Source organism: Giraffa tippelskirchi, chromosome 7 (assembly GCF_054371585.1).
Source record: "Giraffa tippelskirchi isolate mGirTip1 chromosome 7, T2T-mGirTip1v1.2.pri, whole genome shotgun sequence".
Classification (NCBI taxonomy): domain Eukaryota; kingdom Metazoa; phylum Chordata; class Mammalia; order Artiodactyla; family Giraffidae; genus Giraffa; species Giraffa tippelskirchi.
Genome location: NC_137281.1, coordinates 77,903,393 through 77,926,455, shown reverse-complemented (window position 1 = coordinate 77,926,455; position 23,063 = coordinate 77,903,393). Strand labels below are relative to the sequence as shown.

At 44.0% G+C, this 23,063-nt stretch overlaps 1 protein-coding gene across 6 annotated transcripts in view; it reads left to right on the top strand.

The window, feature by feature from the left end:
• SERINC5 (serine incorporator 5) overlaps positions 1 to 23,063 on the top strand; it is a 100,837-nt gene that overhangs the window by 21,150 nt on the left and 56,624 nt on the right. The window contains exons 2-3 of one of the 6 annotated variants that reach the window (XM_081506034.1): positions 11,861 to 11,900; positions 12,030 to 12,406. The exons of 3 other annotated variants lie outside the window; for them this stretch is intronic. In XM_081506034.1, the coding sequence (XP_081362160.1) occupies positions 12,326 to 12,406 (81 nt within the window). In that variant the 5' untranslated portion in view covers positions 11,861 to 11,900; positions 12,030 to 12,325. Of the gene's footprint in view, positions 1 to 11,860; positions 11,901 to 12,029; positions 12,407 to 18,160; positions 18,373 to 23,063 lie in introns of those variants that run through there. 2 more of the 6 variants (XM_081506035.1, XM_081506037.1) reach the window with 2 other exon arrangements.

Genomic DNA, 23,063 nt, shown 5'->3' with positions numbered 1-23,063 from the left:
GCCTTTGGTCCATTTTTCAAGTTCATTTTTTTGTGTACGATAAAACGAAGAGGTCCAACTTTATTCTTTTGCATTTGGATATCCAGTTCTAGCATCATTTATTGAAAATATTGTTTTTTTCCAACGTAAGTGTCCATCAGCAGAGGAAGAGAAAATAAGATGTACAACAACACAGATAGACCTTGAGGCATTGTGTTAAGTGAAGTAAGTCAGAAGCAGAAAGGCAAATATTGCATGATATCACTTATACTTGGAATCTAAATAAAATGTCATACTCACAAAAACAACAGAAAAGTAGTTTCTAGGGAGTGGGGAAGATAAGCAAATGTTGGTTAAAGAGTACAAACTTACAGCTGTAAGATGACTAAGACCTGAGGATCTAATATTAATATATAACATGGTGACTGTAGTTGATAATACTCTTATATAACACTATTATACAATTGAAATTTGCTAAGAGAGGAGAACTGAAATGTTCTCACACACAAAAAGATAAATATGTGAGGCGATGGATGTGGTAATTAACTAGATGGGCAGAATCCTTTCAATGCATATCATAATGTGCACTTTAAATATCTTTACAGTTTTGTCAACTTTATCACGATAAAGCTGAAAAAAAGAAAAGAGTGTCTTTTTCCTTCAGTGAATTAACTCAGCCCACTTGGCAGAAATTAATTAACCATAAATGTTAGGGTTTATTTTTAGGCTCTCAATTCTGTTAAGTTTTTGAAATTGACCCTATGTTGGAGGAATTACTCATCTGGGGTTTGGACACAGTGGGACTGTTGATCAGTGGGCTGGAGGTTGCAGTCTGGGGACTGATGACCAGTCATTTTTAGAGAGTTGACTCATTTCTTTGTGTGATCATGAGATTAAGTATTTACAGAGGTCTAATTGTAAGTTACACAGGGTTGTAGTAGATGTTGTTGGAGGCATGAGAGATGGTTTTGTTTGTACAAATCACAAAGTATAAATACTGTGGTAGTAGAAACTGGAGTCATCCCTATATCACAGTTAAACTGTGCTCCTGAGTCATGGAGTTGTCTGGATTGACTGAAGTACACTTCCTTGCTGTATGAAGCACTAGCCAGTTCTTCATGTAATATTGTCATTTATTAAGCAATAGCTTAATTGGGCTTCCCTGGTGGCTCAAATGATAAAGCGTCTGTCTGCAATGCTGGAGACCTGGGTTCGATCCCTGGGTCGGGAAAATCCCCTGGAGAAGGAAATGGTAACCCACTCCTGTACTCTTGCCTGGAAAATCCCATGGACAGAGGAGCCTGATAGGCTACAGTCCATGGGGTCGCAGAGTCGGACACAACTTGAGCGACTTTACTTTACTTAATTGGAAAATAAATTTTGATTGAATTTTCCAAAATAATTATTGTTTTTAAAAGTGCCAATTCCTCTTTTTTTCTTTTCCATGTTTAGTTTGGTGAGGCAGTTAAGAGTGCTGACTTTAAATCACACCTGCTTTTAGGGCCTGTCCTCACCCTTAATAAGCTATGAACACGGGCAGCTCGTTTCCTTGAGCTAAGCTTCTCATTGCTATGGTGGGGATGGTAACAAAAGGAAGTGTCTCACAGGTTGGGAGAAGCTGTCCACGTGTGAGAGGGTCCATCCAGCATTGGGGAGTGAGTGCTGCGGAAATGGGGGCCGTTCCCTTTGTTGCTGTTTGTTGTTTAGGTCGTTACGAAACATGCTCTCCCACCCCTCACCAGACCCCTTGCGGGAAACTGAAATGCAAGGGGGAATAAACTTTTGGTTAGATGTGAGGTTTGGGTGATGGGACTGAGGATGCTGAAGCTGCAAGTTTCTGGAGCAGGTTGAGTTGCCAAGAGGAAGAGAACCCTTATATTCCTTGTCCCCTTGTCCCTTGTGCAGTGGGAAGAGGCCTGGCAGCCAGGTAAATCTCCCTAAGCATCAGCTCCAGCTTTGAGTTGGAGGAAATGAGATGCCAGCTACTTTACAGCAACTAGGTTCAGATCCCAGCCCTATAAGCCTCCGAGCTTCCTTTTTTGAGGGCGAGAAGAATAATGTTGGTACCTACCATTGTTGTTCTAAGTGTTTTACTACATTTTCTGTCCTATGGTGTTGGAACTACTATTATCTCTATTTTGTAGGTGAAGTGATGGAGGTGCAGGGATGTTAAGTGACCTTGTATTGGATGGAACGAGCATTTAGTACAAGCTAATGTTGAATACTTTTATGTGCCAGGAATGTGGGCTGAGGACTTGGGTCTCACATCGTTCTTACAGATGTCATCATTATTGCTTTGATATGGAGAAATAAGTCTGTTTGCATTATTCCACCAGCCAAGAGATTCCTACCTACGTTAGGAGCAAGTTTCTGAACTTTGTTTACCTTTACCCTTGCCTAGTGTTGCAATGGCAACCCACTCCAGTATTTTTGCCTAGAGAATCCCTTGGACAGAGGAGCCTGGTGGGCTGCTGTCCATGGGGTCGCACAGAGTCTGACACGACTGAAGCGACTCAGCATGCCTGCATGCATTGGAGAAGGAAATGGCAACCCACTCCAGTGTTCTTGCCTAGAGAATCCCAGGGACAGAGGAGTCTCATGGGCTGCCGTCTATGGGGTCACACAGAGTTGGACATGACTGAAGCGACTTAGCAGCAGCAGCAGCAGCAGTGTTGACTTAAACTATGAATGTTTAATGTGGTGAGTTCAAATCCTTGTTTGTTTATATCGATCACTTTTCAGTTATTTGATAACCTCAAAGGTTAGTCAGAAAACTGTTTTGTTTTATTTAGTCTCTGAAGAGATGACCCCTAGTAATTAAATTAGAAACAATTTTTTTTTTCTATGTGTGTGAAGTATTGTGATATTTTGAGGGAAAGAGGGTCTTCTGAACTTATGAAATTTGCTTTAAATCTAAATATAGTTTTTGTTTTCTGTCTTTTGCTTTTCTCTCGTTGTGTAATTCATTTGGAAGAGTTTTATGGTTTTTTTTTTATATTATTAGAAAGCTTGGGAGCTTTTCTAGTGTCAACAGCAGGAAAAATGTGAATCATGGAACAGTTTAGAAATGGACATTTTGTGCAGAATCATTGATTGAGAATGCAGGCAACTTAATTTTTTTTTAATGTAATTGTTGAAAGAAGAAGGCTAATGGTGAAAGGTTTGGATTGTAGTTCAGATTTTAGGCTTGCTGCAAGTGCCAAATTCAGTTTCATTATATTTTATGCTTAGTGTCTTTTTAAAACTAGAGTCCAAAATAATTGGTAGAAACTTTTAAACATCATCCCTCTCTGTAGAATATCATTGTATCATGAGTGCATCTCAGCACCTCTTGATGCCTGCTCCATCTTACAGATAGTGCCATAAAGGTTTGGGTTTGAGTGTTAGGACATGGCTGGTTGAGTTCACATCTCAGCACCTCTAGTTGCAGCCAGGAAGCCATCCAGAGGACCCAAGACATGGTGGCTGGCTACTAATGGACTCTTCCCGTAGTGCTGCTTCATACCATGTGGACTCTTGCAAGGACAATGAGCATCACAACTTCCCTTGAACTTGATCTGGTTTTTGTTTGGAGCGTTACTGAGATTTCCAGTCATTTGGACAACCTTGGTGGATTTAAAGCAGACAGGGTGGGAGCTAACAATTCCAGCCTCACTCCTTTGAACTGTATCCTGAAAAACTGGGAGATTTGATCCCCAGAGCTTAAAGAAGACACCCCTGATCTTCCTGTGTGATACTGCATGGCCACGACAGTTTAAAACGGCAACAGGAGAATCTATTAAGCATTTCATAGAGATTGAGAGACTTTTAACTGCTATATATTGTCCTAAAGAAGTAGCTGTTATGCATTGCAAAGGGCATAGCAGGGACTGGAGTAAAGTAGCCAAGGGTAATCAGCTGGCCGACTGTCAACCAGAAAGGCAGCGCTTTATGAAACCCCTTCACTACAGATGCCTTTGATCTGTACAGGTCCTATGAAACAGGAAAAACCACAATACTGAGGAAGAATTAGAAAGATATGAGAAAAGAGGAGCAAAGATTACTGATAAAGGATGGTTAGAGTTCGAGGACATGGACCACAGCCTTGTCTAACTCAGTGAAACTATGAGCTATGCCGTGTAGGGCCACCCAAGATGGATGGGTCACGGTGAAGAGGTCTGACAAAACGTGGTCCACTGGAGAAGGGAATGGCAAAACACTAAAGTATTCTTGCCTTGAGAACTCCAAGAATAGTATGAAAAGGCAAAAAGATAGGACACTGAAAGATGAACTCCCCAGGTCGGTGGATGCCCAATATGCTATTGGAGATCAGTGGAGAACTAACTCCAGAAAGAATGAAGGGATGGAGCCAAAGCAACACCACCCCCCAGTTGTAGATGTGACTGGTGATGGAAGTAAAGTCCGATGCTGTAAAGAGCAATATTGCATCGGAACCTGGAATGTTAGGTCCATGAATCAAGGCAAATTGGAAGTGGTCAAACAGGAGATGGCAAGAGTGAACATCAACATTTTAGGAATCAGTGAACTAAAATGGACTGGAATGGGTGAATTTAATTCAGATGACCATTATAGGCAAGAATCCCTTAGAGGAAATGGAGTATCCATCATAGTCGACAAGAGAGTCCGAAATGCAGTACTTGGGTGCAATCTCAAAATGACAGACTGATCTCTGTTCGTTTCCAAGGCAAACCATTCAATATCACAGTAATCCAAGTCTATGCCCTGACCAGTAATGCTGAAGAAGCTGAAGTTGAACGGTTTTATGAAGACCTACAAGACCTTCTAGAAGTAACACCCAAAAAAAGATGTCCTTTTCATTATAGGGGACTGGAATGCAAAAATAGGTAGTCAAGAGATACATGGAGTAACAAGAAAATCTGGCCTTGGAGTACAGAATGAAGCAGGAAGAAGGCTAATTGAGTTTTGCCAAGAGAATGCACTGGTCATAGCAAACACCCTCTTCGAACAACACAAGAGAAAACTCTACACATGAACACCACAAGATGGTCAATACTGAAATCAGCCAAAATAAAACCGAGAGCTGACTGTGGCTCGGATCATGAACTCCTTATTGCCAAATTCAGACTTAAATTGAAGAAGGCAGGGAAAACCACTAGACCATTCAGGTATGACTTAAATCAAATCCCTTATGATTATACAGTGGAAGTGACAAACAGATTCAAGGAATTAGATCTGATAGACAGAGTGCCTGAAGAACTATGGACGGAGGTTTGTGACATTGTACAAGAGGCAGTGATCAAGACCATCCCCAAGAAAAAGAAGTGCAAAAAGGCAAAATGGTTGTCTGAGGAGGCCTTACAAATAGCTGTGAAAAGAAGAGAAGTCAAAGGCAAAGGAGAAAAGGAAAGATAGACCCATTTGAATGCAGAGCTCCAAAGAATACCTAGGAGAGAAAAGAAAGCCTTCCTCAGTGATCAATGCAAAGAAACAGAGGAAGACAATAGAATGGGGAAGACTAGAGATCTCTTCAAGAACATTAGAGATACCAAGCGAATATTTCATGCAAAGATGGGCTCGATAAAGGACAGAAATGGTATGGACCTAACAGAAGCAGAAGATATTAAGAAGAGGTGGCAAGAATACACAGAAGAACTGTACAAAAAAGATCTTCATGACCCAGATAATCATGATGGTGTGATCACTCACCTAGAGCCAGACATCCTGGAATATGAAGTCAAGTGGGCCTTAGGAAGCATCACTACGAACAAAGTTAGAGGAGGAGATGTAATTCCAGTTGAGCTATTTCAAACCCTAAAAGATGATGCTGTGAAAGTGCTGCATTCAATGTACCAGCAAATTTGGAAAACTCGGCAGTGGCCACAGAACTGGAAAAGGTCAGTTTTCATTCCAATCCCAAAGAAAGGCAATGCCAACGAATGCTCAAACTACTGCAGAATTGCAATCATCTCACACACTAGCAGATAATGCTCAAAATTCTCCAAGCCAGACTTCAACAGTATGTGAACCGTGAACTTCCAGATGTTCAAGCTGGTTTTAGAAAAGGCAGAGGAACCAGAGATCAAATTGCCAACATCTGCTGGATCATCAAAAAAGCAAGAGAGTTCCAGAAAAACATCTACTTCTGCTTTATTGTCTGCGCCAAAGCCTTTGACTGTGTGGATCACAGCAAACTGTGGAAAATTCTGAAAGAGATGGGAATACCAGACCACCTGACCTTCCTCCTGAGAAATCTGTATGCAGGTCAGGAAGCAACAGATAGAACTGGACATGGAACAACAGACTGGTTTCAAGTAGGGAAGGGAGTTTGTCAAGGCTGTATATTGTCACCCAGCTTATTTAGCTTATATGCAGAGTACATCATGTGAAATGCTGGACTGGATGAAGCACAAGCTGGAATCAAGATTGCCGGGAAAAATATCAGTAACCTCAGATATGCAGATGACACCACCCTTATGGCAGAAAGTGAAGAACTAAAGAGCCTCTTGATGAAAGTGAAAGAGGAGAGTGAAAAAGTTGGTTTAAAACTCAACGTTCAGAAAACTAAGATCATGGCATCTGGTCCCATCACTTCATGGCAAATTGGTGGGGAAACAATGGGAACAGTGAGAGACTTTATTTTTGGGGGGCTCCAAAATCACTGCAGTTGGTAACTGCAGTCATAAAATTAAAAGATGCTTACTCCTTGGAAGAAAAGCTATGACCAACCTAGACAGCATATTAAACCACAGAGACATTACTTTGCCAACAAAGGTCTGTCTCTTCAAGGCTGTGGTTTTTCCAGTAGTCATGTATGGATATAAGAGTTGGACTCTAAAGAAAGCTGAGCGCCGAAGAATGGATGCTTTTGACTTGTGGTGTTGGAGAAGACACTTGAGAGTCCCTTGGTCTGCAAGGAGACCCAACCAGTCCACCCTAAAGTATATCAGTCCTGAATATTCATTGGAAGGACTGATGCTAAAGCTGAAACTCCCATACTTTGGCCACCTGATGCAAAGAACTGACTCATTGGAAAAGACCCTGATGCTGGGAAAGATTGAAGGTGAGAGAAGGGGATGACAGAGGATGAGATCGTTGGATGGCATCACCGACTCAATGGACATGGATTTGAATAGACTCCGGGAGCTGGTGATAGACAGGGAGGCCTGCTGTAGTCCGTGGGGTCGCAAAGAGTTGGACACGACTGAGCGATTTAACTAACTAACTAACTCAGTACCTCCTGACACATGCTCCATCTTACAGATGGTACCATAAAGGTTTGGGTTTCACTGCTAGGGTCTGGCTGATTGAGTTCACTTCTCAGGACCTTAGGAAAGTTGCCTCACTTCTGCTGACCTCAGTTTTCTCATTTGTGAAAAAGAAAAAAAATGGAATCAACATTCTTTTTAACTTTTTCTCTGTCACTCATTCAAAGTCAGGATAGCTTCTAAATTTTTTTTTCTGATTCTTAATGTAGTACATTTTCATGCCAAAAAGTTCAGTAGTACTTTCTCATTTGAGAAAAGATGGCAAAAATACCATTGAAAAACTGGTAAATCGTATCAGCGTCACAGGATGTGAGGATGAAATGAAACTATGTTAGGAATTTAGGACCTCACCTGGCACCTAGAAAATACACAATACGATTTTCTACTATAAAAAAAAATTTATTACTACCACAGCCACAACTTACAAGAAAAGTAAACAATGCCAAATGCTTTTCCGAATGAAGAGGTGTGTGCCCTTCCCTCAGGCAAATGTCCACAGTTAACTGTCTGCTTCATTTGAAGAGCTGCCCAGATACCCAGTGCATTTTGTCAGCATACCCCCATCCTCTTCCGAACCAGGGCCTCAGGACAAGGTGACAGGGTTCGTCAGGATGCTTTTCAGGGACGGGAGGCCTCGACGGCACGGGACATCACAGAACTCTCCAACACGTGCAACTCCCCCCACCCCCAACCTGAGAAACTTCCTGTTACTGTTCTTAAATACATCTGCAAAAGGAACCAAGGCCACACACAAGGGAGCTCATGAATCATGTTTTTCTATCAAAATATCACAGAAATGAAAATATTCTTATACAAGGCCCTCCTCCCCCACCCCAACCTTCACCTTCATATTTTTCATCCATCAGAGCACTGACTGTGCCAGCAAGTAGGGCAGAGGGGAATCTAAGGGTGGTTCTCCCGGGGGCATTCTTTTGAATGAAATAAGTCACTCATGTTGGGGGTGATGTGCCCTCTGCCACAGGATGCTGGAGACCGTGGCTGTACTTTCATGTAACAAGGCTTTGGAATGGTGCTGAGTGGGGGTTGGTGAGGAAGATGCAGGTCTGATGGGCCTCAGGTCTTGTGTGCATGAAGGTGCTTTAGAGGCTGTCTTGATTTTATGTCTCTGTATGGAGGCAGGTGGAAGAGGCGTCAAAACAGTGTAATCCAAGTCTCCTGGGGATGAGGTGATGTGAAAACATTTTTTGGAATTCTGATGGGCTTTGCAATCAGAGGTTGAGGTTTCCTCATCTATAAAATGGGGATCGTGATACATCATAATGCTCTTGAAGATTGAATCAGGGGATTCCTGGTGGTTCTGTGGTTAGGACTCCATACTGCCACTGCAGGGGGCACGGATTCAATTCCTGGTTGGGGAACTAAGATCCCACATGCCTCGGTCCCTCCTCCCCGCAAAAGGTTAAATCAAAAAAATGTCTTGAAAACACCTTAATGTACAGAGGAAATGTTTAAGAAATTGTTTGTGGCTATTATTTATAATGAGTACCTGATGCAAAGAACCGACTCCTTAGAAAAGCCCCTGATGCTGGGAAAGATCGAAGGCAGAAAGAGAAGGGGACGACAGAGGACGAGATGTTTGGATGGCATCACTGACTCAATGGACATGAGTTTGAGCAAGCTCTGGGAGTTGGTGATGGACAGGGAGGCCTGGCGTGCTGCAGTCTATGGGGTTGCAGAGTTGGACACGAGTGAGTGACTGAACTGAACTGGGTAGAATGATCTCCCTGGTTGCTTAAGACACTCCCGGGTTTCTTTCTTTCTTTTTTTAAAGACACTCCTAGCTTTAATTTCCAGTGTTTTAATGGCAGAACAGCATATCATTCTTTGCATTCTTAACTTGTAGAACTTGCTGCAAAATTTGATGCTTTGAAATAGGGCTGGGGCTTTGTTCTGTCCCTGGAGTTTTCTTTGCTCTTCTTAGGTGCACCTGCATATGTGCAGACACACACGTGTATGTGTAGGTGCTTGTCACACATGCACACACACCCACCCTGTGCTTCCAAAGCACTGTTGGAGTGGCAAAGCTGCTGTCTTTATCTTTCCTATGTTACATGTCTCCTGTCCTTGCACCTTCAGGGTTTTGCTGCTCACTGCTCTCATCCTTGCAGAGTGCTGTATTAGAAAGAACAAGAATGAGTTCAAGGCTTTACGTTCATCTCTGTAGTGGGAATAAAGTTACACTCCATGTTTGTTGCATAGGATGGTTATCAGGATAGAATGGGAGGAAGTTTCTGAAGGTATGATTACAATGTTACACTGATAATTAAACCTTGGTACATTAAATAGAGATGGAGATGGGTGACACCCAACTGAGGCAGAAATCCCAGTTCTTCTACCTACTAGGTGTACCTTTGTTATTTGATCAACTTTTCCATCTATAGTAGAGGTTGATAATAACAACAGTGATGAACATTAAATTCTGTAGTGTATATAAAGCATCTAGTGAGGTATTGTTGTTAGTTGCTAGGTCATATCCGACTCTGTGACTCCATGGACTGCAGCACGCCAGGCTTAGGTATATTTTTACTTAATAGGTGCTCAATGAATTGTTTTTGTACACATGTGTCAGTAGCTATTGCTTCTGTTAATTTTATTTTTGCTGCTTATCTCACCCTATTTTTTCTAGTTTTCCCCAGTTTCTCCCTTGCTTTCTTTGGGAAAACTGGACATTGGCTAAAATGCCTGGCAGTCAAGCCCTTCTTGCTGTCTAGTTGGTGAGTAGGACACATTATATCATCAAAGGTTAAATGGGTTTCTGTTTGTTCCTGGTAGCTCCTTCTGTTTGTTTTGTTCTTCCTGCTTTGGAATGCTTCAAGTTATTCGGGAAACCAAAGGGTACCAGGAATTTACTCTGTGAGATGAGTTTTTCTTTGATTAGAACACTGACTCTCAAACTTGTCCTTGGGATGAGATACTCTCTGTAAAGCGTGGAGTTCCTTACTGAGTACTATGAGAAAGTTAGTGATATGAACTAGATATGATTATATAGCAGAATGTAATTATTATATATATGTCCTATAAAATCCCAAGCATTTATTCATGAAAAAGCAAGCTAAATGTCATCTTCTAATTCCTAGCTTTTTCTTAATATTTATGATGTGTTCTTTCTGTTTGCCATCTGTCCATACATAATTGAGAGCATGTGGTGAAGGCTTAAGGAAAAATATATGGAATTGAGAAAATGAGGCCATTTTGGGGGTATGTTTTAAGATGTAGGTTTAATTGTCATTTGAGTGTGGTGAAGCCAACAGATCAAGAGATGACTGCCATTGAAAAGATAGTTTGTTATAGGGGTCCCCATGCCATACAGGGCCACACGGGGAAGCAGCAGGGGCAGGAGGCAGGAGGAGTGAGGGAAAGTCATGGGCAGGAGTCTTTATTGTGGCTTCCTTGGGAAGGCAGGGCAGGGTGAGCACGTTTAGGGTTGGCTGGTTTGGGTAATGTCAGTGGCTCTGGGGCATAGAGGAGGTGGTGTCTATGTCTGGTATGTGACACTGGGATGGTCAGGGCAGAGAAATATTACTTCCTGGAGCCTAAGAGCCAGATAGTAGGGGTAATTCAGAATATGACCCTGGGTTGACTAGTTTACATGTGAGAGGTTTACTTATAGAGGATTTATTTGCTACATCTAGGGATTAGCTAGGGGGCTTCCCTGATAGCTCAGTTGGTGAAGAATCTGCCTGCAATGCAGGAGACCTGGGTTCGATCCCTGGCTTGGGAAGATCCCCTGGAGGAGGGAAAGGCTACCCACTCCAGTATTCTGGCCTGGAGAATTCCATGGACTGTATAGTCCATGGAGTCGCAAAGAGGTGGGCACAACTGACCAACTTGCAGTTTCTTTCAGGAATTAGCTAGCCCTGAAAGGAGCAGTCCCTTTTGGGTCAGTTAGGCCCCAGATACCAGAGCAGCAAGAATATAGACATTAAAGAAAAAAAAAACAACTATATTATATTTTGTTCCTGCTAGTTAGGGAAGAAACTACAGTGATTTTAATTTGAGTAACAGACCCTTCGGCCCAGCATGTGACACAGGAGTGGGAAAAGGAACAGAGTGTAAGACTCTGGGGTTGGAGTAGATGAGGCCACAGTTTAAGATCTAGTTCCATGTGGCCCAGTTTTGTTCTTATAGAGTAAATGTATGTTCAAGGACCACCGTATCACGAATGCTCAAGTTGTAGACAGTGAACTCGCCTGTGATGGCGAGAGATAATGGCTGGAGACAGTGGGCCAGCAAAGCTTTGCTGTGCCACTGAGAAACGACCTCAGAACATGGCCCTCCCTGGTTGCATGGTGGGGTGATTCTTGTGCAGGGAGGATGGTGCAGTAGGATGCTCCCCACGTCAAAAGCATCTTAGGGGCGCTTACTCCAGAGAGTGAGCTTGGGGCCATTGTAAATAAAGTGATCCTTGAAACTCATTTTATGGTATGTCTTCCCTTCTGATATTTTTGATTTTGCCAAGGTTGTCTTGTTCTATAATGTACCGCACGAGAATGAATTTTATAAATAAAATAGCAAGGCATAGCATATGTGGAAGGTAGTAAATTAAGTGGGTTTTGTACTTTTTTTTCTGGATCAGAAGATTTCTACTCTTTTATTCTTCACCTATTAAGATTTTGCATACTTTTCTTTTTTAGATTCATCCTAATGTTGAAAATCTGGAAAAACAGGGACAAGGTAAAGAAGACAAACGTGATTTAAAATCACAGCTCTGGTTAATATTTTAGTCTGTTTTCTCTGTGTTTTCCCAGAGATGTGTCCATGAGCATTTTCTCGTATTAAATTATTTGATGGCATCTTTTTCAGGGGCTGTATACTTGTCTGTCACAGTCCCCTTGTCACACTGAAACAGTGCTTGATTCCCCCTGGAGATGTGTGTTCCCTGTCTGCCATTCCTGAAGAGGCCTCCTGAGTGGAGACTGAGGGACTTGCTGTGAGGGGCGTGGAATGTCTTCCTTACACACACGGCCTCGCCTGCCTTTGGCTTGTTCCAGATCCATGGAACAGGAGGCCCTGCCACTGCAGAAGAGAAGCCCTCCCTGGATTCCCTGAGCTTGGGCACGACTTTGAAGGAGCCACAGATCACCTGGGGAGCTTATTAAATGCAGATTCTAATTCTGAGACCTGACAGGCTCCCAGTGATGCCCACGCTGCTGCTCCGCACTAGGCACCATGGAGCTCAGGTACTTAAGAATTTGCCAGTCATGTTCTGCTCTGAGCCAATCTGTTTGGGGGCTTTCCTGCACTTCCTTTGACTATCCCCTGGTCCAGGCTCTTGTCCGTGGTCCAGCGCTCACACCACGTCCTACCAGACCTGCTTTTCTCTTCACTCGAGCAGCTCTTAGCTTCCCAGGCCTCCCCCTCCCATCTCCACCACCAAGTCAGGGTCCACGGAGGTGTGCTAAGGGCTTTGACTTCATTGCCGCCCCCCATCCTCCCAGCTTCCTGCGTGGGTGCTCAGGCCTCGTGCTGGCTGATTCCTCTCCATAGAGGGTGGGGGCTCCCCGCTCAGAGACTCCATCCCTCAGCCCTACCATGGCCCCAACCTGCCAACTCCCAAGCTTGGGCCCTTTGAACCAGGCCTTGGATTTCCCTGGGGGAAGGAAGGAGGGGCCAGACAGATCCAGACTCTTCCTTGGAGCCTTCTACTCCATCCACCCTCCGTCCACTCCACCCAGTTGGCTTGAGAAATGCTAGGTTTGACTGAACAGATAACAGTAATTAAAGCCCATTTCCTTAACTGCCCACCCCTTGGGCCTCTTTACCTTGCAGCCCAATAATAGTTCATTGAGTGTATGCATCTGCCTAGCTCTGTGGTCCCTGTTTGATTTTGATGCTGAGGTACTGTTCTTCACAGTCTAGGGCTGATAGAAGGGCTCTATCTTTGTGGTTTTAAGCAACAGAGGGAATACCACCCCCAACATGAGTGACTTATTTCATTCAAAAGAATGCCCCTGGGAGAACCACCCTTAGATTCCCCTCTGCCCTGCCTGCTGGCACAGTCAGTGCTCTGATGGATGAAAAATATGAAGGTGAAGGTTGGAGTGGGGGAGAAGGGCCTTGTATAAGAATATTTTCATTTCTGTGATATTTTGATAGAAAAACATGATTCATGAGCTCCCTTGTGTGTGGCCTTGGTTCCTTTTGCAGATGTATTTTAAGAACAGTAACAGGAATTTTCTCAGGTTGGGGGTGGGGGGAGTTGCACGTGTTGGAGAGTTCTGTGATGTCCGGTGCCATCGAGGCCTCCCGTCCCTGAATAAAAGTGTCCTGACGAACCCTGTCACCTTGTCCTGAGGCCCTGGTTTGGAAGAGGATGGGGGGCTGCTGACAAAACACACCAGGTGTCTGGGCAGCTCTTCAAATGAAGCAGGCAGTTAACTGTGGACATTTGCCTGGGGGACGGGCACACACATATGCATTCCTTCCCCTTCAAGCTAGAATTGGGAGGGAGAGAGAAACTTCAAGGAGAGGAGAGCTGAAAAGAAGGCTTTCTGAAGCTTTGAGGGACTGAGGAATGGAGAAATTAACTGTGAGAAAGTGTTTTCTCAGCTGTAGGGAAACAGTGCAGCTGTTACTTCGCTCTGAGGAAAGGCTGTGCCACCAGGCTCTTTCATGTGGCCCCCACGCTTTCCCACAGAGAGATGACTGAGGGCAACCCTATAGGAGGGTCCCTGTGAGAACCAGGAGCTACCACGGGCCTTTGTCTCTTCCCTCCCTGCCTCTGAGGGCCGTCTGGTTGCAGCTCTGGGTTTTCCAAACCAGAGGCCATTTTCTGTTTTCAGTTTTTTTATTCAGTTATGTGAAAACAGGTTTGAAATGTCACCTTTTATCAGGCATTTGGGAATCCTGAAGAACAGAATTATATGAAATCCTGACTGCTGGAAAATCTAGGATAGGAGGCGTGTGCGAGTTTGTCCTTGCACAGAGTCACTGCAGCTAGTCTCATCTTCAGAGATAGCCAGCTTGTCACAGCCACGGGTTGGAGGTGTCTTGAGTAAGTGGCCTCTTCCTTCGGTGGGGAGGGAGAGTGGCCAGCAGTTGACTGGGCATGTGGGTTATGTGGGGGATGCAGGGAGGGACTTGCTTGCTTTTCAGAAGTGGGGAGTGGGCACATCAAGGGGCCTGGGCACTTGCAGCCATAGCGTGCAGCTTCAAGAGCTTCAGCTTTGTGGCCACCCCAGGGTTGACTCATCGTAAGCCATAAAATGCCATCACTTTAACTATGCTGTGATGGAAACGTTTCACACTGTATCAGACACTTAGACACTTACTGCCTTCCTGTTAAGAGTTGACCGTCGTTTACTCAAGGTGCCATGTTTTAGTAGTTTTGCATGTCTGTGAATTGATTGCACTGTGGATTCAGAATTGTGGGACCCACGCCTGAGTTATTAGCTCATCCTGCTTCCAGACTGCTGAGTTGTCTCAACCGATGTGTTTTATGCTGGTCCACTGATGCCCTTCAATAGATTTGTCCTCAGATTTCCTATCAGGAAAATAAGGGGACTGGACTGGATCAGAGGCTTTTAACCTAGGTGCTGTGACATGTCCCAGTTTGAGTAGAATTTGAGGGTTGCTAAGTTTGATATAAATCCCCTAGAGCTTCACGAGGGCAGTGACTGTACTACTAGCTCCTAGAATGGTGCCTGGTCACTAAGAAGCACTTGGTAAATATGTGCTGTATGAATATGTAAGAATATTTGTAGTGTTGTGCATCCATATGTTTTGTGCACTGGAGTTGCGCATAGGATTTCATTTGGTAAGAAAGGAGTGCATTGCTAATCCCTTGAAACTGCTGGCCCACCTCAGCTCTGAGGTCATGGCCACTGGAATTGCTGAAACGAGGTCACTTCTGTTCTCTCCCAGAGCATATTTGCTCTGTGGCCTCCATCATTGTGTTTGGCAGGGTCTGGGATTGGGCTGGAGGAAAGTACTTCTTGGAAAGGACTTGGCAGATTCTCCACTGTGGCATAATCTCCATGACACAATCAGGCAAATTTTGGGTTTTGTGGTTCATTAACTGCTTGTTGATAAGCTGTTATGAAGTAGAACAAGCAGGATTCCCCCCCCCACCTCTCCTTTTGATGAGAAGACTTAAAACTGACTTTTAAAAATGGTTTAAACCTAATGAGCACTTTCCTCCCCATCATCCTACACATTTCCATTTTGAATCTCAAGGTTTTGTTTTCTTATACCATTTTTCCCCCTAGAACTTGTTTAACTCGTCTTTCTCAGCCCTGTTCTGCTACAGGTATCTGTGGCTTCCGTGGGTGCAAATGAATGTTCTGATTGCCTCCTTTGTTCCTTAGTGGCAATAAAGAGGACTTGAGGGAAGTGCCTCCGTGCACGTGGGACCACTTTTTCCCAAGTTGGTGGGATGCTTTCCTGGGCTCAGATCTCAGGAGTTTTTATTTATAAAAGTATTTTCCTTCGACAGGTACAGTTACCGTCCACATTAGAGCAGAAAATGAAAATATTATTATAAACGAGGTATCGTGATTTGCTCTCATCCCCCTCCCATCTTTACCTTTTTCCACGTCTCCCTGATGGACTGAGGAGAAGGGGTGTCTCTGAGGAGGAAGGATGTGACTATGATGAGTACAGGTGGCTTTCTTGGGAAGGGGGTGATACCCTGTGCCAGGCTCTGTGCTAAGAACTTTCCCTGAACTGATTCATTTAATCCTCAAAATAACCCTGTGAAGGAGGTACTTGTATACTCATTGAACAGTGAGGTAATTGAAACGTGGAGAGGTAAAGAATTGGCCCAAGAGCCCATAACCCGGCTGCAGTGGAGCTTGGGTGTGAACCCAGACAGCCCGGCTCCATTGAGAAGGGGAAGGGCAGTTGTCTGAGGCATTTCTGATTATCTCCACTTGTGTGTGTTGGGGGGTTGGGGTGGTTGCTCCTGGCATGTAGTACATAAAGGCCAAGGATGCTGCTGCTAGACATCCCATAACTCACAGGACGCCCCCCCTCCAGCCCCCATGAAGAATTATGTGGCCCCCAATGCTGCTGAGTTTGACAAGCTCTTCTCTAGATGATCTGTCTCCCAGGAGAGTTTGTTTTCTATTGAACTGCCAGAAAGCAGAGTTTACCTTTTAACTTAAACTTGATAGATTCTCTCCACCAACCTACTAAAATATACCAAGTGTGGTGTTTTTTTTAGAAGATACATAAGCGGAGAGTGGTGTCAGGGAATGACTCAAAGAATCCGATTGCTGTCTGAGAGCAGAGAGCTTGATCGGCGTGCTTCTGGTGCTGAGAGTTAACACTAACCTTGTGAGAAGGAGACTCCCCACAAGGGGGACGGTTTTGTCTGGATTCATTGTAACCCAAAAGCCAGTGCTGGCTTGGCAGGCGTTGATGGCCTGTCTGGCTGTTTCAGATAGGGTCCCAGTGGCTGTGGTACTCAGTGCTCTTGAAGGAAGGACACTGACCCTTGACAGTTTTCATGGGATGCTGTTGAAACCAGCACATTCTATAAAGTTGAAACCTGTGTCAGAAACCCCTGTCCCAAATTCCTTTCTGACAAGCCTACAGCGTCCTGTCCCTACAGTTATGGAAGAGATTGTGAAGCCCTTGGAGCTTCAAGGAATTCTCTGAACTCAGAAGAGAAAAACTGAAGAATCTGAACGGAAGGGAAGCACAAGAGCCAATTTCGGGTTCAGGCAAATACACAGCTTCTAACTCAGCTCCTTGAATCCTTAGTAGCCATTAATTTTTCCCATTTCATTTTTATTTGCTTCATAGTCTACCAAGCAGAGGTTGATAGCAATTGAACTACAAAATGTTACAAGGGTTAAAGAAATTTTAAGTTGTGGTAAAAAATTTACCATCTTAACCATATTTAAAGATACAACACAGTAGGAATTTTCTACTTTTATGACTCAGTTATAGTGATAGTTAACTCTATCTGTTTTCTACCAATTACATAGCTGAAGTAGATCTCATTTACTCACTGGCTGATTCATTTAGCAAATATTTGAGTGTTTACCACTCATAAGGTAGGAGAGGAATGTCATTTTGTTTTCTTCCAAAATAGAAACTTGAAGTGTTTTTCTGATTATAAGATATGTGCCTTTAAAATGTATTTTAAAAAAAAGATAATGTGCTTGTTGCAAAGAGTTGAGAAAAATACGGAAAAGCATAGTCACTCATCATCCTACAGCTCTGTTAACTACTGTTGATGCACTGATGTATCCTTCTAGATTGTTTTTTGTTGTTACGGCAGATCTATGTCTTGTTATAATTTTACCCCAAAAGCTATCATACTGTGTGTTTTTAACTATTTTCAGTTAATACAGTGTGGATATCTTACCATGGGCTTCCCAGGTGGCTCAGTGGCAAAGAATCTGCCTGCCAGTGCAGAAGATGCAAGAGATAAGGGTTCCAACCCTGGATTGGGACGATCCCCTGGTGTAGGAAGTGTCAACCAACTCCAGTATTCTTGCCTGGGAAATCCCATGGAAAGAGCTTGGTGGGCTATAGTCCACAGGGTCACAAAGAGTTGGACATGACTAAGCAAGCACGTGCGTGTGTGCATGCACACACACACATACACCTTTCCATGATGGCAATTTTTTTGTATAATCAGTGGATGCATTGGATTCAATAATATGAATGCACCATAATTTCAGTGATCAGTACTCCTAGTACAGAAAGGAACATCCGTGTTTCCTTTCTTTTAAACAAAATGTTATGTTAGTATAAGTTCATGTGCCCAATGCATAGTGAAGCCAGACAAACCAAAATATCAGAGTTTGGAGCAGAGAAAGGTTCATTGCAGGGCCATTCAAGGATACTGGGTGGTTTGTGCCCAAACTCCTTGAAGGGTTCCAGCAAAGAGTTTTTAAGGTGATCAGCTTGTGCATCGTTCTCTGATTGGCTGATGGTGAAGTGACAGGGTGATGTCATAGGGATTAGCATTATTAAGCCTTAGGCAGTAGTAGGTCTAGGGGCTAGGTGCTCATGGTCATCAAGTACTTAATGTCTTCCACTTGGTGGGGGTATTCACATCTGTAAGACAACTTAGGAATGTCCATTAGATGGTGTTATCTAGGTACTTCAGAGAGGAGCTAAAGCAGAGGGTTTAGAGGAAGGTCCCACGGGGCCTATTGCTGTGTTTCCAGGAATTAACATTGCACAGGAGGTATGTAGTATTGATATAGTAACCATTAGTTGAGTGAATGAATCACTTGGTTGTTTCCACAGGATTAGGGGTAGGGCTTTAAAAATGGGGTAGGACTTGGTGGTGAGGTGGGGAGCTTGGTGATGGGAGGAGCTGAGCTGCTTGGGCAGGTCTCTAATAGAGGTCCTCCAGGTCCACTGAAGCCAGAGGTTACCTGGAGAGAGGAGGGGCACACAATGGGAGACGCCTTGTTCAGATACTTGTTGAATGCTTTCTGTACCCCTGAGGACAGGAGAGTGGAACAGCTTCCTCACTTGCCACTTCCTCCCCACACAGCCAGTTTCCCTTCTGTAGGAAACCAAGGTTTCAGGCTAGTGTTGTCTGTGGTGCATCCTCTTTGTATACCAGCAGTGAGGGGAGCAGGTTTGCAAAGAGCCTACACATTCAAATCCTGACTCTGCCACTTGCTGGTTCCGTAAGTGGGGGCGATATAACAGCTAGTGTTAAAAGTTTTACCTTACAAAGGGCACAGTGTTAGCTCTGGTTAGCTAATGTTATTATGGATTAAATGAGCTTTGCTAGGTTGCCCTGCATGCTATTCCTATTTATTTATTTTTGGCTGCACTGATTCTTTTTCATTGCTGTGCTGCAACTATCTTGAGTTGCAGCGAGTGGTGGCTACTTTCTAGCTGTGATGCGCAAGCTTCTCATTGTGGTGGCTTCTCCTGGCTCTGGGCACACAGGCTTCAGTAGTTACCACACAAGGGCTCAGTGGTTGTGGTGCATGGGCTTAGTTTCCCAGAGGCATGTGGGAACTTCCCAGACCAGGGGTTGAACCTGTGTCCCCTGCATTGACAGGTGGATTCTTCACCACTGTACCACCAGGCAAGTCCTGTCCTATATTCTTTTGAGTGGGAGAAATCCAATAAGCACTAAACAAACCAACTTATTAGCATATACATAGTATGTGTTGAGTGTTCTAAAACACAATCATTTTGTGAATTAACGACTACCTGCCACCTGTATTTCTTATGCAGTAAGATACTTCCTTATGGAGCCAGAGTAGTTGAGTGTTCTTACTTTAGCTTTCAAGGCACATCATTCCCACGCAAAGCTACCGGTAACAGGCAGCACGTGGCACCATGTTGGCAAGAGTTGCCATTTACCGCTCCCTCTGCCTCCTGGTTGTAGTGAAGGAAAAGGTCTGTGTAAGCTCAATGGAAAGATGTTTCTGAGCATAGAGTGAGGAGGATGAGCTGCAGAAGGTTGGTTGTGGAGACCCAAATTTAAATAAATACTACTGTCAAAGTAGAATCAGTTGTTCCTTACCTATGCTGACTGCTGGTGATTCACAGAAAGTCCTGAAACCTCAAAGGAGAAGGAAGGCAAGTGGTCTGTGACATGGCATAAGTAGTATTTGTGTGTCACCAAAAGATGTGGAAATCAAAATTAAAAGAGAGCACAATTTACTTTTATAAAATATTCTGAACCTACTTTTATGTCTTGAGTATTTTTCTTCTGTGTTCTTGGTGTTACATGCCCCCAGCTTGCACAGGAACACCTGAGTTCTGCTTCCAACAGCTTCAGTTTTTTAGGAACTTCCTACTGCTGCTCCATCCCCTCACAATTTATTAAGGGACAATATTATAATTATTGTAGTTAACAAAAATCTCAGTCTTTCCTCAGTTCCGCTGGGCTCCTGCATTTCCAGGTCAGGAAAAGGACTGAATGAAGGTCCATGTCAGATTTGAAGCGTTCTTTCCTTTTGAAGTTTGAACTTAGTTTAGATGCACTAAAGCCAACCAGGCTGTCCAGAGCTCTCATGGAATAAGTCTGAATAAATGCTGGGAATCCCTGGTGGTCCAGTGGTTAGGGCGCTGGGCTTCCACTGCAGAGGGCATGGGTTCGATCCCTGATTGGAGAACTAAGATATCTGGCAAGCTGTGAGATCTGCCAAAAGAGAAGAGTGAATGTTTCCCATGTTGCTGAGGGGCTTACACACCCCCAAACTAAAGCACTGGAACTAAAAATGTGTCCTGAATTTGGGGTGATTCTTGTAACAAAAGTGTCCTATGCAGCTTGTTTGCCTTCCTAAGTGGAAGGAAGGGAACCCGAGGTAATGGGATGCCTGAGCCATGATGATGAACGTGAGTTTTGGCACTGCCTCGGGAGCTGAACATTGCAGACGTAGTATGGAAAGCAGTGCTGCAGGGATGCTCATAGAACCCACAGCTATTCGAAGAGCCTTTGACAGCTCCACTTTTTAATTCTCCTCTTTCTGATTGGCCTTTCTGCCTTTGTGCTTTGGGCTTATTAACCCAGTGTGCTTGCCTCTTGCAGGTCATCTTCAACATCTGAGAGTTTATGGATGGGGGAGATCAGATCACCTCTTGCAGGGATGACCAGACTCTAGCAGGCGTGCCTCCATGCCTCTGGCACCTGGTGCTCATTGGTGCTTGCATTTCCCCTGTGGAGTGACATTGAGCCTTAGAGCCCACCTCAGGACTGCCGTTGCCGATGAGTTGAGCACGAGATGAAACCTCTTTACCTATCCTCTGCTAGGCTCTTTCAGTGTGCAGATGAGGAAAACCAAGTCCCAGAGCTGCACAGAGTTAGAATCCAGGCCCTCTGGTTCTCAGACCTGTACTCTTCCACCAGTGGGCTTCAGTTCAGTTCAGTCACTCAGTCGTGTCCAACTCTTTGTGACCCCATGAATCACAGCACACCAGGCCCCCCTGTCCATCATCAACTCCCGGAGTTTACCCAAACCCATGTCCATCGAGTCAGTGATGCCATCCAACCATCTCATCCTCTGTCGTCCCCTTCTCCTCCTGCTCCCAATCCTTCCCAGCATTAGGGTCTTTTCCAATGAGTCAACTCTTTGCATGAGGTGGCCAAAGTATTGGAGTTTCAGCTTCAACCTCAGTCCTTCCAGTGAACACCCAGGACTGATCTCCTTTAGGATGGACTGCTTGGATCTCCTTGCAGTCCAAGGGACTCTCAAGAGTCTTCTCCAACACCACAAGTAAAAGCATCAATTCTTCGGCACTCAGCTTTCTTCACTGTCCAACTCTCACATCCATACATGACTACTGGAAAAACCATAGCCTTGACTAGACGGACCTTTGTTGGCAAAGTAATGTCTCTGCTTTTAAATATGCTATCTAGGTTGGCCATAACCTTCCTTCCAAGGAGTAAGCGTCTTTTAATTTCACGGCTGCAATCACCATCAGCAGTGATTCTGGAGCCCCAAAAAATAAAGTCTGACACTGTTTGCACTGTTTCCCCATCTATTTCCCATGAAGTGATGGGACCAGATGCCATGATCTTAGTTTTCTGAACGTTGAGCTTTAAGCCAACTTTTTTACTCTCCTCTTTCACCTTCATCAAGAGGCTCTTTAGTTCTTTTACGCAAGCCTATTGGAATTGTGAAGACCAGACCTGAGGGAGGGAGAGGGGAACTCTTATAAGATACATGTGTGTTTGTTTACATGGATTTTATGATTCTGTGACATCTCTTTGGCTTTCTTCTTGATTTCTTGCTATTTCCAATTGGTGGTGGTGTCAGCAGGGAATTCTAGGTAATATAGGAATTATGCTTTTTAATTCAACAAAAGAAGAGCGTGGGAGTTACTACCAGTCCTAACTCATGTTTCACTTCTGTGATCATTTCCTCATGTGCCTGGCGTCAGACCTTAGAAGAACTCTCAACCTGTTGACTTAAAAAAAAAAAAAGCACAACATGAGAGTTGTGAGTCAAGTATTATTTAGAGCAAAATGAGGACTGCAGCCTGGGAGACAGCACCTCAGAGAGCTTTGAGAAACTGCTCAAAAGAGGTAGGGGAGAAGGACAGCATATATGTGATTTTGGTTAAGGGGGAGTACATACAATCAAGCCCGTTTATTTTTAGGAGGTTACTACTAGTCTTATGAAGCTCCGGTTAGTCACAAGAAGCAGTCATCACCATGAAGGATTTTAGTGCTTCTCTAGACATGAGGAGATACAAGAATTGGGCTCATAAAATCAGCTCCTGAGAATATGTAACTATCTGAAGACCTGTCCTGCCAGTTTTCCCGGCTCAAAGATGCCTCACTTCTGCTCTCCACCCTGAACTCCTTCAGGGGGTGTTGAGGTCAGCTGCTGCAGCAGCATGTGATTTAATCCTTGCAGAGGTGGATGGCAAGCAAGCATCCAGGGCAAGTGCCAATCTGTGGTTGACAAGCCCAAGATCAGTGGGGAGGGCAAGGAGGGAGACTGGTATTTATTATTGTGGGGAGTGTGTGTGTGTGTATTCTCCTTAGATAAGAGAGGAAAACGCACACTGAGGGGAAGGCCCAGCTCCAGGAGCAGCGAGAGGCTGGCTTATCCTTTCATGCAGACTCTGCTCACCCTCCTCCTTGGACAAAGCACCTTCTATTTAGAAAAGCCTTTACTCTTCATGCTGTGGTTATTTCGAAGGAAGTTAGATATAGGGTGTGAACAGCTCTTTGAAATTTTTTTCTTTTTCAGTATGTTTGAGGGAGGGGGAATTCTTCAGAAAGAAAGAAATCACCCAAGTCAATGCCACATTGCAAATACTTCTTTATCAACATCTCGAAACATAGTTACTTTTCTTAAATAGTCTCTTTTCTTTTTTTAATCACAAGGGTGATACAGGCACATGGTTGAAAACCCAAACAGGAGAGCTGAACTGTAGACATAGCTGTCTTAT